Source organism: Gymnoscopelus braueri (assembly GCF_963280865.1).
Source record: "Gymnoscopelus braueri genome assembly, contig: SCAFFOLD_58, whole genome shotgun sequence".
Lineage (NCBI taxonomy): Eukaryota > Metazoa > Chordata > Actinopteri > Myctophiformes > Myctophidae > Gymnoscopelus > Gymnoscopelus braueri.
The window spans coordinates 164,000-182,902 of record NW_027660470.1 but is presented as its reverse complement, the minus strand read 5'-3'; the positions used below and the strand labels follow the sequence as shown (position 1 = coordinate 182,902).

Genomic DNA, 18,903 nt, shown 5'->3' with positions numbered 1-18,903 from the left:
GTGTCCCTGTGTCTGTGTCCCTCTGTCTGTGTCCCTCTGTCTGTGTCCCTGTGTCTGTGTCCCTCTGTCTGTGTCCCTGTGTCTGTGTCCCTCTGTCTGTGTCCCTGCCCTATATGGAGATATATGTATCTGTCAGTCCATGTCCCTATTGTGCCCATATATGGAGATCCCTGATGTCATCAGTATATGCCCATATATTGGAATGCCCATATATGGGCATATTGGTTGGATCGGCCGTTCTGGACAACTGGATATCCAAATAACTCTACGGCGGGCACCGCACTCCCGCAGCTAGTTGATAATTAGTTAATGACAGGCCAGAATAGCTAATAATATGTTTGTATTAATCAACAAATGACAAACCAATTGATAGTTAATTATTAGTTAATATGCAAGTCTTGAATAACTACCTACATTTTAATAATTTACTTGCAAGTAACTGCTCAGGGCTGTCTGAATGTTAATGTTATTATTATTATTATTATTATTATTATCTAACCCATAGTTCTTGAATATTGAATTACATGATATACTATATTTAATAAATACCCTTTGTTTTGCAGTTTTCAAATATGTTTTTTCACAGAATCAAATGTTTTATGGTCATGATTCACCAGGAGCCTGGATGGCTTGATTCTAGCCTTAAAATAATTGATATATATTTATCAATATAATTGATAATATTTTTGGAAATCTCTTTGGGAAAAATTAGTTCCCACTGCCCTATGGAAGCGAATAGATGCCATAATGGCAAATTCGAAAATTCAATTGAAAGAAGAGATATGCTTTTTAATCTTCAGGAAAGGAACGCATTGTTTGAGACAAAAATCAATGTAAAATGTAATAGTGTTTACATTTACTGTACAGGTGTGCTCATTCTTTGACGGAATTAAAACTATAAATAAAAGATAATTTGATTTTCAATTCAAAAAAATGTTCCTGCTAAATAGTGGATAATATTAAAATGAAAATGCAATTTTGAAAATTAAAATGAAATAAGTGAAATGCTTTTTAATCTTCAGATAATTAAAGCATTTTTGAGACAAATGAATATATAATGCAATAGCATTTACATTAAATCTTCAGGTGTGCTCATTCTATGACAGATTTAAATTAATACATAATCATTTATGTATCATTTGATTTAACATCTGGAAAAAATGCTCCGCTAAATTATGGACAGTACTAAAATGAAAAAGCTATTTTGAAAATGTAAATAAAATAAGGCTAATGCTATCTTAATCTTAAGCTAATAAATACATTTTTTTAGACACAAATGAATGTATAATTCAATAGCATTTATATTTCATCTCCAGGTGTCATTCTATGACCGAATGAAAAAGCTAAAGAAAATTACATTGCTTTATCATTTTCAAATCCTACCCTGCACAATAATAGTAGGATTTGAAAATGTTGTTTTCTATAGCTTTTTCATTCGGTCATAGAATGAGCACACCTGGAGATGAAATGTAAATGCTATTGTATTATACATTCATTTGTGTCTCAAACCTGTGTGTATTAGACACATTTTCACACTTAGTTTGCCTGGGGGGGGGAATAGATGTACGTATTATCTCTCTGCTCTTAAATGGTTGTCTGCTAATGTGCTGAACAGGGAGTAATGTATAGCAGAGCCTGAACGCCAAGATCAAATATAATATTCACACTTGTATTTACATTTTATGAATACATATCTAGATATCAGTGGTCTCAATCTATTCGTGAGTTATCTGATCTAACCCTAACCCTGATAACGAAAGAGTTCCAAAGTCTTTCCCACTTTACTGAGAAGAACTCCAAATGAGGTATTGTACATGGGACTGTTTTTACCTGCAAAACTAATTATCCCCTTTAGTTCTGAGAAATGGTTTTGGAATAAACTGTAGCTTATGCAAATCAAATGACATACAGTAGTTAAATTACACTCATCTGTGTGTTACATTAACACAGACATGACTAAAAAACTGACCGTTCTGCTTCACAGTCTGTGCTGTCTCTGGTTTGGTGGGGTGGAGCCAACACATGGTGGGAATTCCTTCTCTGCCTTCTCCTCCCCTGCTTTGCTCCATTCTCTGTCTTTGTGTGGAATACAGTGATGTACATCCTCTTCCTCTTCCTGTTTGCCTACGTGCTGCTGGTGGACTTTAAGCCACCGCCCCCTAGTGGGCCGTCCATCAGTGAACCGCCCCCTAGTGGGCCGTCCATCAGTGAATACGTGCTGTACTTCTGGGTGTTCACCTTCTTATGTGAGGAGATCCGACAGGTGAGTGAAGGAGCTTCTCTCTCTCTTATTGCGTTTCCTGTGTTAACACACACTCCCCACTCATTCAATAAATACCTATAACAGTGGAATGAGGTTTGTATCATATGTCATTAATATAACAATTAGACAGCAAAGAACAAAACCTTCCAAGCCTTTAATCAGAATATAAGTTTTTTTCTATGTGGTATAGTTTGTATTTTTGCATAATATGGCTACTTTCAGGCATACTTTGTGGGCTACCAGTACATGACTTTTTGCCAGAAGATGAGGCTTTATTGGAAGGATTTCTGGAACAGGTGTGACCTCATTGCCATCATTCTGTTCATTATTGGTCTCATCTGCAGGTTGGTACAGAATTATTTTCATTATTAGTTACTATAGTACTGGAAGCAGTGTCGGGGGTAACTCGTTACAGTAACGAGTCGGTACTGTAATATATTACCAAATTGCGGTAACGGGTAATATAACACGTTACCGAAATGCCAATCAGTAATAAATTAGAATTACCATCATAATTAGCCAAGTTACTTGCCGCGTTACCGACCAGGGTCCCATCGTCCCGTTTTGACCCAATATGGGACGCAATTTGTTTCATATTTTAATCATCATCCCCCCCTGTCCATCAACACTTAACAGTAAGGAACAAAATAAAACACAAGGAGAAGGCCAGTAAGTTTGTCGTAGGACCCAGGTTGGACCTCCAGTGCCATTATGTTCAGTCTGAGCTCTGCTGGCCGCACTGTCAGGGTGGAAACGGTAAACGGAAGACTTGCCCCTAAACACTTCACCATTTCTTTCGCAGACAAGCTGTTCTTGTATTCTTGTTTTACTGAGGATAAGGTTAGGAATATAGTTTTACTGAGATAACGTTTAGGAATAAGGTTTAGGCATAGTTTACTGAGGTTACGTTTAGGAATACCAGGTGAATACCGCCGGATTTGCCCCAGGGCGACTGTGTTTTGGGGCGAGCATTCTGGTATACATGGTAACCACTGTGCGCCTGGGAATTTAGACCCATGATAGCTTAGTAAACCTAAGCCTACTATTTTTGAGCAAAACGCGAAGGAAAATAAAAGCTTGGAGATTGAGGCTATAAGCCTACTAACTCTAGCCTGGTAAACCCTCCCTCCGGAAATCTCATTTCCATTTGATTCCAGGAGTGAGTCTGGCATGAAGGCTTGTATGGGCGTTTCTAGTGCATTACCAAATAACCGAGCCAATCAGCGTCCTCGCTCATTGTTTTGTGATTGACAGCGGGGGTAGGCCAATCAGGTGGAACCCGAGTGGTTCACACGTCATTAATCAATACACCTTTCATACAAGCTGCTCATTAACATCAGAGACAAACCAATTACTCCTGGTGATAATCACTGCAGCCTAAAGTGGCTTAATTGGACATCAGAGGGCCACTTGGACATCAAAGCTACATTACTCCCGCCCAGCTCCAGCCCACGGCCAAATTGCCCATATAGGTCTGCAGGCCAGACTCACTCCTGAAATAAAATACAAATGAGATTTCTGGAGGGAGGGTTTACCAGGCTATACTAACTCCACCACATCTCCACAACTGAAGAGAAAACGCACGCTAATGTTAATGTGTAAACGATGCAACTCATGTGTTCTGTCTGATCAAACAGAATTCCCAAAACAAGAGGAAATAGTCCCGTAACGTCACGTCACGTCAGAAACACTGAACACCCCAGCAGCATTGTCACACGTTGGCTACACCAAGAAAATTATTAAGTCGAATAAATAAACATGCATTTAATAAATGAATCACTTGGCCTATACAGTAGTGCCTATGAAGAACAACTATATGAGCATACAATCTAATGATTATTTATTGATATTTGTTTACTAAAAGAGTTGGGCATTTTGGTAAAAAGTTACTTAAAAGTAATAAGTAATTTTAATGTATTCCGTAACCAAATATATTACGTTAAAATGAAGGTAATAAGTAATCTATTAAAAATATAAAGCTACTTGCCCAACACTGACTGGAAGTAAATAGAGAGTTATGAGAAATACAGAAACCGTGATAATAATCATCAAATCATAAACATAGGAGTTTGATTAAAATGTGTTTTCTTCTGCTCGTGTGCTTCAGGAGGTATGAGCGGTCCTATGAGTTTGGACGATGTGTCCTGTGTATCGACTACATGGTCTTCACACTCCGTCTCATTCACATCTCTGCTGTTCACAAAGAGATGGGACCAAAAATCATCATTGTTGGCAAGATGGTAAGATATAAGACAGATATTAATGCTGTTTTATTACACGGCTTGTTTGAATGTTTGATTGTGATTGGTCAATCACTGAATTCAGCGGTGTGTTATTTTTGAATAATGAATGACCTCTGAACTCAATAACAGACTTCTGTCTAATCAAAGACTCAGAACACCTGCTGCACTGCAATGTCCAACATGACAGCCATGTAATCTATCACACCATGTCATTTACAGCTAAAGAACGCTCAAGAATGTCTTTGAAAACATTTGAAGCGAGTAATAGACAAAGCAGTAACCATAAATGTATTCTAACAACACTACCCGTTGTTTTCCGAGGCAACCCGTTGCAATGGACACACCTGGCATAATTTAATGTAATACTCTCATTACCATAAGCAATGAAGTGTTGTTGTTACTTGTGGGTCAATGTATTCATTTCTTTATTAAGTAGCTGTGTAATAAGTGGGATAATCAATGGGGAAAAGGTCATTATTGAGAAATAAATACATGTTATGATGAACACAACATGTCTTGTTTCTCACTGTTCAGATGAAAGATGTTGCCTTCTTCCTCTTCTTCCTGGGGGTGTGGCTTATGGCATATGGAGTAGCCAATCAGGCGCTGCTCTATTCCTACGATCCCAACCCGAGTCGTATCTTCCGTCGAGTGTTCTACAGACCTTACCTCTACATCTTTGGAGAGATGGATCTTCAGGAAATAGATGGTGTGTGTGTGTGTGTGTGTGTGTGTGTGTGTGTGTGTGTGTGTGTGTGTGTGTGTGTGTGTGTGTGTGTGTGTGTGTGTGTGTGTGTGTGTGTGTGTGTGTGTGTGTGTGTGTGTGTGTGCGTGTGTGCGTGCGTGCGTGCGTGCGTGCGTGCGAGATAAGAGGGCCAAGCACCACAGATGTGTAGGCACTAGGGTGCTTAATCTTCATCTCTGAGGTCGATTCGACGCATCTCGATACACTGTCAGCGAAAAACGATATATTAACAATACATTGAAGGCCCTGGCGTTACGATGCGTTACGATTCACCCCTGTTCACATTGTGGTTTGATAAGGATTTCATTTTACACAACAACACGATTCGGTCTGATACCATCCCTATTATACATTAGACAAAAGTCCCATCTTCCGTTAGCATTCATTTCCCGTCGCCACTAATTTCATTGTTTCGCACTAAACGCAACAACAACATATCACATGTCACAACACTAGCCACAACGTGCGCGATGAATTTACGGGTGGAGTAGGCTACTTCTCATTGCTCACCACACATTTGCCTCCTCGAAGCATAATTAATTGCGGCCAGCACAAACTCACCACATTATGGGGACACCCTTTTGTTCCCTTTAGCGTGGGCACCGCCGAAGACGTTGCCAGGTTGCGCGAGAGAAGTAAGCAATCCGGTCTGTGAATCCTCATCCGGACGACGCATTTGCCTCCATTCCTCCTCGCTCACAGTCGCTTACAAGTCACTTACAATTAATGGACATGGCAACACTGTCTACTCTCTATACAAACTGATGGTCACTCGACCATGCTCCCTCCAGAGTTCGCGCGACCAACAAGCAATGCACACACAATTCGTTTGCATCTTTCCCTTTCGTTAATTCTCCCTGTACTCTCAGAGCTAGACCACACTTGGTCTATGACGAGCTTAATGCAGCTTCAGCAGACAAAGCCACTCATTCAACTGTGTGTTGTTACACACCACTTAATGCAAGTAAATGCATGTCTTTCCCTGTGCGCGCCGTTGTTGCTTCGTGTGTGTGCGTGTGTGCACGCCCGAGCGTACTCAGAGAGAGAGAGAGAGAGAGAGAGAGAGAGAGAGAGAGAGAGGGACGGAGAGATGACACGAAGGAGCTGTGTGTGTGGGGGGGTTGGGTTGGCTTGAGTGGTGGTTAGCTAAGCTGTGGATTGTTAGCACTCAGTGTGCTTCAGTGACACAACAACTTATCAGCGGACAGGGATTTTCAGTGCTTAATTTGTAAATTAATAGGTGCCGGAGCCGGGCACACATGCACGCAAGCGTGCGCGCACACTAAAATGTTAGTTTTTTTCCCGGGTTTGTTACTTTTTTCGGTTAATTTGGTTAATTCGGTACATGTGCTGTTACATTAACACATTATCTAACCATATAGTAGCCTCAGATAAGCCAAACAACAAGGTTTCTGTTTCCTTCAAATAATGCATTTATTAATTAAAGCAGTACATAAGAATGTAGCAGAATGCAAAATATAACAATAATTTGTATTTTCAATGTATGAATGCTTCTGTAAAAAAAATATAAATAAAAGTCGGAATGGCAGGCGCGTTTCTGACGCCCTCTCTCCCTCGCTCTCTCGTCCACTGTGACTTCACTTCTCTCATTTATCTTCAGTCTATAATGCGTAGGATTGATTCAGAGGGGAGGGGGGAATGAAATTAGGGATGAATGTTCTATTTACCACCAAGCAGGTTAAGAAATCGAACATTTATGCGTTCGGTCTGCTTGCCTATCTATCGACCTCGGGTGTGTGCGGCAACACAGTACACACAACAACCAGAGCTGTCCATGGTGCTGAAATAACTATTCGGAGATGTGTGGATATAATAGAGTGATCAGGATTTAAAATAAGATTTAGTTATTTTACCATAATATTAAGCTTTTCAAATCGGTTTCATAACACTGTATAAATATTTGTCTAACTAACTTTGGCTTTATTTATTTTTCAATATTTTTTTATCCCACGATTTTGTAACCCTTTTTCACCACACAGCCTAGGGAGCCCAGAGCCGAGCTCATGCCTCCTTCAATGCATGAGAGCCAACTGACCACCTTATCACCTGACGGGGGAGTTTCCCCGATAGGACGTAGCGGGTGGAAGGAACACGTTATTCCAACCAGTTCCTTTCCCCTCCATCAGACGCCCCGGCTGTCATGGGGGAGGCGGTATAGCGAGCAGGATTACTGCATGTTTTTGTGAGGGTATTAACTACCCTAGGAGACACGGGAGAACATGCAAACTCCACACAGAGTAGGCCCTTTCACCAACCCCACCTAGGATATGGGCGCTGATGACGTGGAGGAGAAGACACGCCCCCCAGCGCCCACAGCGTCCCTGGCGGGAATCAAACCCAGGACCTTCTAGCTGTGAGGCGACAGCGCTACCGACTTAACTTTAAGTCGGTAGCTGCTGGCAATCCATCTCATGCTCAAATCCATATGCTGGCCTGTGTCTTTTAGCTTCCCTGTATGCAGAGCGGAAAACATGCTGTTGTGGATATTTGTTGTGCTTGGGCGTTAACGATGATTTGCTCCAAAGTGTTCTCGCTCGCTTTCTCTACAATCATCTTCATGTTCCACCATTTTTTCCCTCTTGGCCCTCTCCCTTTTCTTCATGTCAGATGCAGTAGGGTTAACGGTGCCTGTCACCCACTGTTTAGCTAGTTTCACACCCACTCCCACACCTTTCTTGCAGGACCAATCAGAATCAGAATCAGAATCCGGTTTATTGTCACATCACAGGTTTACAAGGTAAAAAAGTGGGTAAAATTAGTTTTTGTACATCGTTCCCATGGCAACGTTAATTTCCATAGAAAGAAGAGGGGGGAGGGAGAAGAAGAAGACTAGTTATCTACATATTTACAAAGTACCTGAGATAAAGAAACAAACTAAGGTGCCTGAGCATAGCAGCAATGTATGTATACTGTGCATGATATACTTATGGACGTTAAAGAAAAAAAGAGCACAATAAAAATAAAAAAAAGACAGAAAAAAAGTCAGTGCGTTATACATGGGATTAAGGTGCAAAAGACATGTGTGGCTATGCAGTCATACGTGTACAGGGAGTGCTCCGGTGTTGAGGGTCAGGGGGTCCTGTATCCAGTCGCACATGCTTGGGTGTAGCCCTAGGTCTCTGAGCTTTTTGTCAAGTATTGCTGGGACAATGGTGTTGAATGCTGAGCTGTAGTCCACGAACAGCATACGTACATATTTGTCCTTCAGCAGCTTGTTGTCCATGTGCGAGAGGACGGTGTGGAGAGCCATGGCAATAGCGTCGTCGGTGGATCTGTTTTTGCGGTATGCATACTGCCACGGATCCAGCGAGGCAGGTAGCGTGGAGCTGATGTATTCCCTCACCAGTTTCTCGAAACACTTGCTGACGATCGGGGTGAGAGCGACAGGTCTCCAGTCGTTCAGGCATGTCACTTTGGCCTTTTTGGGAATGGGCACAATGGTTGACATTTTGAACCCTGCAGGGACCACAGCCTGGGAGAGGGAGAGGTTAAAGATGTCAGCGAAGACACCCGCCAGCTGGTCTGCACATGTCTTAAGGACCCGGCCTGGAATCCCATCAGGTCCGGCTGCCTTGTGGATGTTGACCCGTGTGAAGGCTGTACGCACTTCTCTCTCCGAGATGGTTAGAGGGTTCTCCTCTGCTGGTGCTGCTGATGGCCCCGCTTGGAGCTGATCTCGAACCGGCCGTAGAAAGTGTTCAGTTCGTTGGGGAGGGAGGCAGGCGGGTTCACCTCGCTTCTGGTTCTTGTTTTGCAGTCTGTCAAGGTGTGTACCGCCTGCCACGTGCTCCTGATGTCGCCATTGCTGAGTTGGTCTTGCATCTTTTCAGTGTAGGCCTTTTTCGCCTTCCTGATGGCGCTGTTTAGGGCCGCGCGCGTCGTGTTGCGCGTTTCCACGTCGCCAGATTTGAAACCCGCATCCCGTGCATGCAGATGTACACGTACTCCACTGTCCATCCATGGTTTCTGATTGGGATAGATCCGAACTGTCTTTTTTGGGACTATGTCGTCTATGCACTTACTGATAAAGTCAGTGACTGAGTCTGAGAGTTCGTTGATATTATTCCCAGCGGCGTTCTTAAACATCCCCCAGTCAGTCTGGTAGAAGCAGGATTGTAGCATAGCGTCTGTGTCCTCAGACCAGATTCGGATCTCCTTCTCAACGACCGGCTCCCTTTTTAGCCTCTGTTTGTAGGCAGGTAGCAGCTGGATGGCGTAGTGGTCAGAGCTTCCTAGCGGTGGGCAGCGGAGAGCTTTGTATCCATCCTTGAAGGGCGTGTAGCAGTGGTCAAGAATATTGTCACCGCGGGTACTGCAGGAGACATGCTGGTGGAATTTGGGAAAGACCTTTTTTAGGTCTGTCCGGTTGAAGTCGCCTAGGCAGATGGCTGCGCAGTCCGGGTGACGATTTTCTTGTGCACTGATAGCCTGGTGTAATTCCCTCATAGCTGTGTCCTTATTAGCTCCAGGATGAATGTAAACAACGGCTACAATCACGATGCTGAAGTCACGTGGTAGGTAGAAAGGACGGCAGGCTATGATTAAAAGTTCAAGGTCTGGTGAGCAGTGGCTATCTAGGATTTTAACATCTTTGCACCAGTTGTTGTTGATCAGGGCACAAACTCCCCCCCCACGTTGCTTACCGCTCAGTACAGGGTCTCTGTCTTTTCTATACGCGGTGAAGCCGGGGGGAGTGATGGAAGAGTCAGATGCTAACTCAGTTAGCCACGTCTCCGTTAGCACAACAATCGACGTGTTCCTCGTCTGTGTTATACTTAACGCGCGCCAGTAAGTCGTCCATAGTGGTCACTGTTCTTGATTCACACAGAGATCTAACGTTCGCTAGCAGGATTGAAGGCAGTGCAGGTTTATATCCACGTTTTGTTGTTCTTACGAGGAGACCCGCTCTTGTACCTCGTCGACCCGGTCGCCGCCGCCGTTTTCGCCGCTTCCATGTTATTGTCCCAGCCGAGACAAAGGGAAGCCCTTCCCCCACAGAGCCGTGTGGAGGGTTTTCGGCAACCAAGTGATCCTACCTGACCACACGCTGTGCAGCCAAAGTTAACTCCTTTTCCAATCAGCCATGGGTGCTTTGTCTGGTGGACTTTAAGCTGCTCCACAGTCCAGATAATGGATGGCCCGGGCATTTCAGATCCCTTTTCCACATAATCTTTATCTTCTGGCGACTCATTGTCCCCACTCGACTCCATGTCCACTTCTCTTTCATCCACAACAACAACAACAGCTGCTGCTGGTGGTGGCGGAGAGGGCGGAGCAGGAGGCTCATTTCTGCTCTGCTTTGGCGTGGTTTTGCCAAAGAAATGTAAAATATGACTCTGTCTCTTAGATATTTTGTTTGTATTGTGTCTTGACTTATTGACTTATTTGTGTGTAGGTCCTTCACTGACTTCACAACAACAATTTCGATTCCGGGGTTATTTTTGTCTACCGTAGTTCTGTTCTGGCGTTTTTTTCCCATTAGGGGTAACCGGAAGAGTGGCTACAATGAAAAAAATACATTGTAGGTGCATTTGAGGACCCTCTACAGGTTCCGGAGCTTAAGTGACAGGTTCCGGAGCCGAGCTCCGCCTAGCTCCGTTATTAATTAAGTCCTGGGGATTTTTATACAGTGAAGTTGTCCCTTCTCTTGCACGTAGGTTGGAATATAACATGAAAAAAAAAAACAATTGAACCATTTTACTGATGCAAACATGTGATGACCTACAAATCATGAAATATTCAACACACATGCCTCTCCTCATGAGGAACACATTTGCCTCAAAGACCCACTTTGGAAAAACACTTACATTCATATTCCTTCTAAGATATCTGAGCAATGCACAAAACTTCCTACACATGATCCATGGACCAATCTGTAAAATCCCAGTGATAGAAATTTTTGTACGTCAGAAAATGAAGCCTCCATGAGCCAATGAATATTGTAGAGTGTTGCTTTCCACAAAAAGACAAATAGCATAAATGCTTTCATGTAACACCACATGGTCACCCACTTTGTCTGTTTATCAGCAGAAATGAGCAAAGGTTGAAACTCAATTACTGGTCCATGACAACCCCATGGGGGCGCTAGCGAGCTCATGATAAACACCTAATTTCCTTCTATTCATAGGATGTTTGAACAAAGTCCATGAACAATGGGCTGCACATTTCTTTCTTTTTCCCTCAACAAATTGTGATCAAATAGCCATTTCCTGCAAGTCTGATTAAACCTATGGCAGGACTTACTAGTATTTTTTCTCTGCTTTATGTCGGTTCCATTCTACACTACCATGTACAGAAATATATTTTGCCCTTAAATCTACACAGCAAAACACATTTTTACTAGAGAGACTAGACAGTAAAACAATCATGGGAGGGCCAACATATAAAGGTTCAATACCATTCTGACTAGATTATTGTTTGAAGTTCAGTTTGAATCTGTTTCAGGGTGCACCGATGTAATAGAGGCATATCAAACTGAAGCTTTATTAAAACTGACACTAACAATTGCAGGATTTCTTTATCCAAAGATTTAGTAGACCACCTTGTTTATAACTCAAAATCACAACCAAAGGATTTATGTTTTTCAATCAAAGTGTCTCGTACTATAACACTGACCTCTAAGGTGGTATTAGAGCACCTAATGACAATATTAGAATATGAAGTTGATGGTCCAACTGCTGTCGTGTTGTGCTGCTTCGTCCCCGTTATTGTTGCTTGCAGCTATATTTATATTTGTTTTAGTTCCAGTTTACAAGTTTTTATTTTACTACAACCTGCCCAACGCTTATTATTATTATTATAGAAGTAGTAGTAGTAGTAGTAGTAGTAGTAGTAGTAGTAGTACAAAATATTAATGTATTTGTTTGTTTGTATCAAAGGGGGACAAAAGTGGGACATTACCTGCACTAACAACATGACACAGATAGAGGGCGGTGCTGAGCCATGCAAGAGCATGAACAACAACTGGCTGGTGATCATTCTGCTGGTGGTTTTCCTGCTGGTCACCAACGTACTGATCATCAACCTGCTCATCTCCATCTTCAGGTAGAGAACCAACCTTCTGTCTGTGACTCCATTAATGTTACTCTGTCTTTCTTCTTGGTTTCCTGTGCCTGCCAACAGCCATACTATAAAATTTTCTGAACTTCTGATAATCGGCGCCTTGCCATACTGTATAGCCTATTTGTTCTGATGGGTCTATGTGCCATATAGCCTGCTGGCCACTGTGTGTGAGACAATCCTATTATGTTTAGGCTATTTGATATTACATTGCAACCTGAGCGCTGCAGCGGACGACGATTCTGCACTTAATTCTAAAACGATTTCTGTTATTAGAATTGCTGAATCAGCAAAGCCTGGTTAATTGCCTGTGACAGAATGTTTATTAGTCGGGAAAGTGTTCTTATTAAAAAGCCAAAGCAGTCTGTCAGTAAAACAACTACTACGGCATTCACAATGCCTTAGTAGTATATGTTTTATGTGAGTCGCTGTCTGCGGAGCTGTAGGAACCCCCATGTTGCATCATTAGTTTCATGCCAATGTTCCTCAGAATAATGAGCAATAGCCTAAAAGTCTGTGCAATTCTTTCGTAAGGTTGATTGATTATTTTTTGTTGTACATAATGTTATCTTTTTCTGTTTTTTTGTATTGATATTCGAACTCTGGTGCCACTATATATGTCTATGAATTGAATACCAAGGCCCTCATTGGAAACAAGACCGCAAGGACTCTTATGAACGGACCTGTTAGACAAAGTATTTTAAATGTAACTGTGCTGTTTTGCATTTTTTGCCTAATAAAATATTCAATCAATCAATCGATTCATCTGGCCAGCAATGAATCAAAATATAAGCTACTCACCATATATGGTCGTATGGTGACATGATTATGTCAGGAGTGCGTCCATGTTAGATGCAACTTTGGGAAAGTTGAATAAGCTTTAATGAACTTAAATTCAAGTGTTTAATGTTTGTTTACGGACGTGTTGGGACTGTGTGTGCATTCCATCTTCCTGGTTTAACCACGCTATGAGACCTGACGCTGAAATGGACAGCTGTTGTCTCTGCTTCATCTTCAATTAAATGTGTGTATTGTTCTTGATTTGTGCAGCCGCAGAGAGGTGCAGGGGATTTGAAATTGTTTTAATCAGTCGGGATGCCCGGAAAGAATGTCATTTTTCAGCCTTTCTAGCCAGGAGCCACCACTGGTTTTGTAGTGGTTTGATTTGATACTTTGTTGTTTTGTGCCTTCAACCCTCCATGCAGCAACACCTTCAACAAGGTGGAGGAGAAGAGCGTCCTCTACTGGAGGTTCCAGTACTACAACCTCGTGATGGAGTACGAGTCCCGTCCTGCTTTGGCTCCTCCATTCATCATCCTCTCACACCTTCGTTACTTCTTCTTACGCTTTTTGATGCGCCTTTGGTGTCACAAGGACGACCCTTGTGGCTTCTGCACCGACTGTGGTCAGTATTTGATTTGTATTAAATCTAATGAACATAAAAAATACTTATTTCATCTTGTATCTTTTGGTAAAGGTTATAGTGTGATTTGACCACTGGGTGAAGTCTTGAACAACATGAGAATCATTGATAACTGTCTATTTTATTGTCTGTGCATGAATGAATCTACTAATGAATGAATACATGAATATATGAATGCACGAATGAGCAGGTTACAATGATGGGAGTCATTCCTGAGGCATTCATCTTAACAAACTGATCTCATCTGTACAGAATAATGTGTAACTGTGTTTTTAGTATCTATCAATCATTACATTGAGTATGATGGTAATCAATGTAATGATTGAATTTGTTGACATCGTCTAGGCCAAGCTTTTCAGCCCAACATCAGCTCACAGCTGCTGAGATACTGAATACATTATGTTCATGGTTCATGATAATCATTTAACCATTTTCCCCAATGGTTAGGAGTCATGAGGCGCATTAATAGAGAGAACATGGTGGAAGAAGTTAAGAAATGGGAGATGGATCAGAAGAAGAAGTTCCTGACAGCTCAGAGTGAGACAGAGAGAAGCAGTGACTCTGAGAGGATTAAACAGATTTCTGACAAGTAAGATGATGATGACTGCATGTTAATCACTAAATAGCTGGTTATTGCATTGTATTGTATTGAACTGTGTGTGTGTGTGTGTGTGTGTGTGTGTGTGTGTGTGTGTGTGTGTGTGTGTGTGTGTGTGTGTGTGTGTGTGTGTGTGTGTGTGTGTGTGTGTGTGTGTGTGTGTGTGTGTGTGTGTGTGTGTGTTGGACAGTGTGCAGGAACAGCTGACTGAAAGCAGAAACTTTGACCAGAAGATCCAGCAGATTTCTGACAAGTAAGATAATAAATACTATAATAAATGTGATTTTACTAGCACACACACACACACACACACACACACACACACACACACACACACACACACACACACACACACACACACACACACACACTTAATCAAATTGAGTCCAATGAAGCCAATGAAGATGCACAACACTAGTGTGTGTGTGTGTGTGTGTGTGTGTGTGTGTGTGTGTGTGTGTGTGTGTGTGTGTGTGTGTGTGTGTGTGTGTGTGTGTGTGTGTGTGTGTGTGTGTGTGTGTGTGTGTGTGTGTGTGTGTGTGTGTGTGTGTGTGTGTGTGTGTGCGCGCGTGTGTGCGTGCGTGTGTGTGTTTTCAAATAGCCTAGATATAAAATAGGGCTAAAGTGGTTAATGTATGTTTTATATGTAGTAATTTATTTCTGCAAATTAACTAGTAACTATAAAGTTTTCAAATAATTGTAGTGGAGTAAAAGTACAATATTTGCCTCTGATACGTAGTGGAGTAGAAGTAAAATTACAGAAAACTGGAAATGCTCCAGTAAAGTAAAAGTACCTCAAAATTACAGTACTTGAGTAAATGTACTTAGTTACTTTACACCCCAGAGCCCACATACAGGACATGCTAAACCACTAAAGTCCTCTGTCTGCTGCAAGCGTCCGACTGAAGCTCAGCAGACATGTTCCATTCAATAACTCAAGTAATCATACAGATGTAAGCCTCTATCCTAAAGTCAGCTGTTCAGCATACATTAAAACAATCCCATATCAACCTCTTAATCAATCAATCAATCAATCAATCAATCAATCAATCTGTGTGTGTCTATGTGTGTTCTGGCAGAGTGGACAGAATGGAAAAACAACTGACTGAACAGTTCACTGAACAGTTCACTGCACAGTTCCAAACGAATGCTCAAGTTTAAAAATGTTTACTGCAGTGTGTCACCAATTATTACAATTTACAATTTACTAATAAATATGTGCACAAAATAACTTGAACAGTGAGCAAATAACAAAAGTGGTCAACAAAATATAACTCTCCCAGCTCACCCCACCTCCATGGTCAAATCAGCCTTAGAGTGGTGGTCAATCAATGGTCAATCAATCAATCAATCTGTGTGTGTTTTGGCAGAGTGGACAGAATGGAAAAGGAACAACAGAAACAGCTGAAACAACTGACTGAACAACTGACTGAACAACAGAAACAACTGACTGAACAACTGACTGAACAGTTCACTGAACAGTTCACTGAACAGCGGAGAGACTTTGACCAGAGACAGAGAGCTTTGTCAGAACAACTGACTGAAACCACAGTCAACATGGAGCAGAGACAGAGAGCTTTGGAGACCAAGGTAACGTCCAGATGTTTATTCAAACCTCTTCTCTCCTCAGTGTCTGTTCCTACGGATAAGCATTGTTCTGTTTGATCTGTAATGAATCCTCATAGAACACTTTACTACACATGTTGTCCACCGTTCTGTCACAGAGTTTTATCATTTAAACCTTTATGCTGTTCTTACTGTGTGTGTCCACTAGGTGGAGAATGCTCTCAGTCAGATCTTGGAGGCTTTGACCAAACCCCCCTCAACCTAAACATCCTGGAGGTTGTGGGTTTGAATCCAGCGCCGTGCGTCTGCTTTGTGGAGCGTCTACGACTACATGACTGACCCGTGTTCTGGAGAGGAGGAGGAGGAGGAGGAGGAGGAGGAGGAGGAGGAGGAGGAGGAGGAGGAGGAGGAGGAGGAGGAGGAGGAGGAGGAGGAGGAGGAGGAGAAGGAGAAGAAGGTTTGTCACTGTATGTACTCCTATGGGGTGGGAGGGTGGGAGTGTTGGGTGGGAGGAGTAGGATGAAGGCTCTAGGTCCTCTCGGTAGGGGCTCCTCACTGGTAGGTGAGTCAGTAGGAAACAACACAGTGACAACACACAGTAAATTGGGGAGAAAAGGGTTAAAAAGAAAAAAGGGTTAAAAAAAGAACATGACACACAGACCTGCTTCTCTAGAGCACCGGTTCTCAACCTGTGGGCCGGCGCCCCCTGGTGGGCCGTGGGGATGTTGCAGGTATTTAATGAGAATATAAGGTTAATATGTCAAACTAAATGTCATGGTATCTTTTTCCTTTAAAACTAAACAAAAAAAACCTGTGTGGAGTTTATATTTAGAAAAAGTGTATTTGTATTATATTTAAAAAATATATATCTATGGCTTTTATTTTGAAAACAAAAACACTACATCTGGGGGCAACTATGTAGATGCTTTTATTTTGATTATTATTTTTTGGTGGATTGTTGTTATTGATGTATGGGACTTTTATTGTCTCCGCCAGGCCGAAAGGCATGGCGAGAGTATGTTTTACCCCATGTCTGTTATTCTGTCATTCTGTGTACAACTAATCTCCGCCACCGTTGGCTTGATCGCAACAAAACTGTGCACACACACTCCCTGGATGCCCCAAATCTTTCACATGGGCTTGTTATAGCGCCACCAGGAGGCCGCTTTTTGCAAAACACATTTTTTTTACATTACTCCTACAGATTTTATCCAAAAACCACGCAAATCAGTACACAGTATCTCTATAGTCATGTGATCAACACAGATCGGTCCGTTTTCCCATATTCCATCCTGATTGGCTAAGGTTGGCATCCAAAGTTTGCAGGATTGGTCCGTTTTGAACAAAATGCCTCAAATCATGATGCGAATCGTCATGCGATTTCCCACTAGGCCGAGGAAGAAATGCCACTTGATATTTTTTAAATCAGTCTCATGGTGGCGCTATAAAAGGCAGATTTGCGTTTTTAACTGCACTGATCTGTCTAAAGGCCAAGGAAAAACATCTGCCCTGCATTGTTCACATTTGCCTTTCATAGCGCCACCTGGAGGCCGACTTATGTAAAACACATTTTTTCTATATTAAGCCTTCAGATTTTATCCAAATTTCACGCAAATCGGTACCCATTATCTCTATAGTCATGTGATCAAGATGGTTCTGTCCTATGTTTCATATTCCATCCTGATTGGCGAATTCCGAACATTGCTGATCCACAATAACCTACCTCACCTGGCGGAGACCTGTGCTCCGAGGAGCACAGGTCTTTTTTTCTGGTTTTGGGGATTTAATTTTGAAAAGAAAACAATGTGAGGGGTTTTATTTACATATATATATATATATATATATATATATATATATATATATATATATATATATATATATATATATATATATATATATATTTGAAGATTGTTAAAATGTATGGAACTTCTATTTTTCTTGTTTTAACTGGGTTTGTGAATTCTATTTTGGAATAGCTTTTATTGTGAAACATGATGTCTGGAGCTTTCATTTAGAAAAACTATATCTGGAGCTTTTACTTGAAAAACTATGTGTAGGGCATTTATTAAAACTGTCTGGGGCTTTTGATATAAACATATACCTCTGTGTGGACTCTGTGTGGAGTTTGCATGTTCTCCCCGTGTCTCCTAGGGTGTTAATACCCTCACAAAAACATGTAGTAATCCTGGTCGCTATACCACTTCCCCCATGACAGCCGGGGCGCCTGATGGAGGGGAAAGGAACTGGTTGGAATAACGTGTTCCTTCCACACGCTACATCCTACCGGGGAAACTCCCCCCTGTCAGGTGATAAGAAGCTACGTCCTACCGGGGAAACTCCCCCCTGTCAGGTGATAAGAAGGTCAGTTAGCTTTCATGCAAGGAGGCATGAGCTCTGCCCTGGGCTCCCTAGGCTGTGGGGGGAGTGTAGCGCCCAGGATCACTTAGAAAATTGGCACCGGGTGAAAAAAGGGTTACAAAATCGTGGGATAAAAAATATATAAAAAAAATACATCGAACGATCAGGAAAGGGGGCGGAGCTAACTAATACCAATGAGGAACAAGGAGAGGCGACTCCAATGTTACATTACTAATTATCATGTGTGCATTATGCAAATGACCGTTTATGTAAAGCAGGCTGTAGACTGGATCACACTGGATCACACTGGATCACACTGGATCACACCGGGTCTGATAACTTATACCACTATAACACTCAAAACGTAAAGGTGTAAATTAATCCAGGAAAAAGTACTTATGGTTGTAGTCGGGCAGAAACGTCTTATTGGTAAATGAACTTGATCATACTGCAGCGTAACAAAAAGTATCAAAATGTCAGATCTACAAGCTTATGGTGCATCGAGTTGAGAGACGCTTTGAGCTTGATGTGAAACAGTTTGAGAGTCTTGCCTTATATAAACCATTATATAATATACAGTATATAATATACAGTATATCATATACAGTATATCATATACAGTATATC

At 41.9% G+C, this 18,903-nt stretch overlaps 1 protein-coding gene across 1 annotated transcript in view; it reads left to right on the top strand.

Moving 5' to 3' along the window:
* The window catches only part of LOC308081206 (transient receptor potential cation channel subfamily M member 5-like), a gene marked incomplete at its 5' end in the record, with an annotated part of 49,389 nt that extends 33,128 nt beyond the window's left edge, over positions 1–16,261 (top strand). The window contains 10 exons of the mRNA XM_080457596.1: positions 1,985–2,263; positions 2,486–2,607; positions 4,371–4,503; positions 5,041–5,215; positions 12,151–12,316; positions 13,537–13,736; positions 14,202–14,343; positions 14,543–14,605; positions 15,723–15,942; positions 16,127–16,261. Coding sequence (XP_080313722.1) covers positions 1,985–2,263; positions 2,486–2,607; positions 4,371–4,503; positions 5,041–5,215; positions 12,151–12,316; positions 13,537–13,736; positions 14,202–14,343; positions 14,543–14,605; positions 15,723–15,942; positions 16,127–16,183 — 1,557 coding nt within the window. The 3' untranslated portion in view covers positions 16,184–16,261. The remainder of the gene's footprint in view (positions 1–1,984; positions 2,264–2,485; positions 2,608–4,370; positions 4,504–5,040; positions 5,216–12,150; positions 12,317–13,536; positions 13,737–14,201; positions 14,344–14,542; positions 14,606–15,722; positions 15,943–16,126) is intronic.
* Between the last annotated feature and the right edge of the window lie 2,642 nt (positions 16,262–18,903).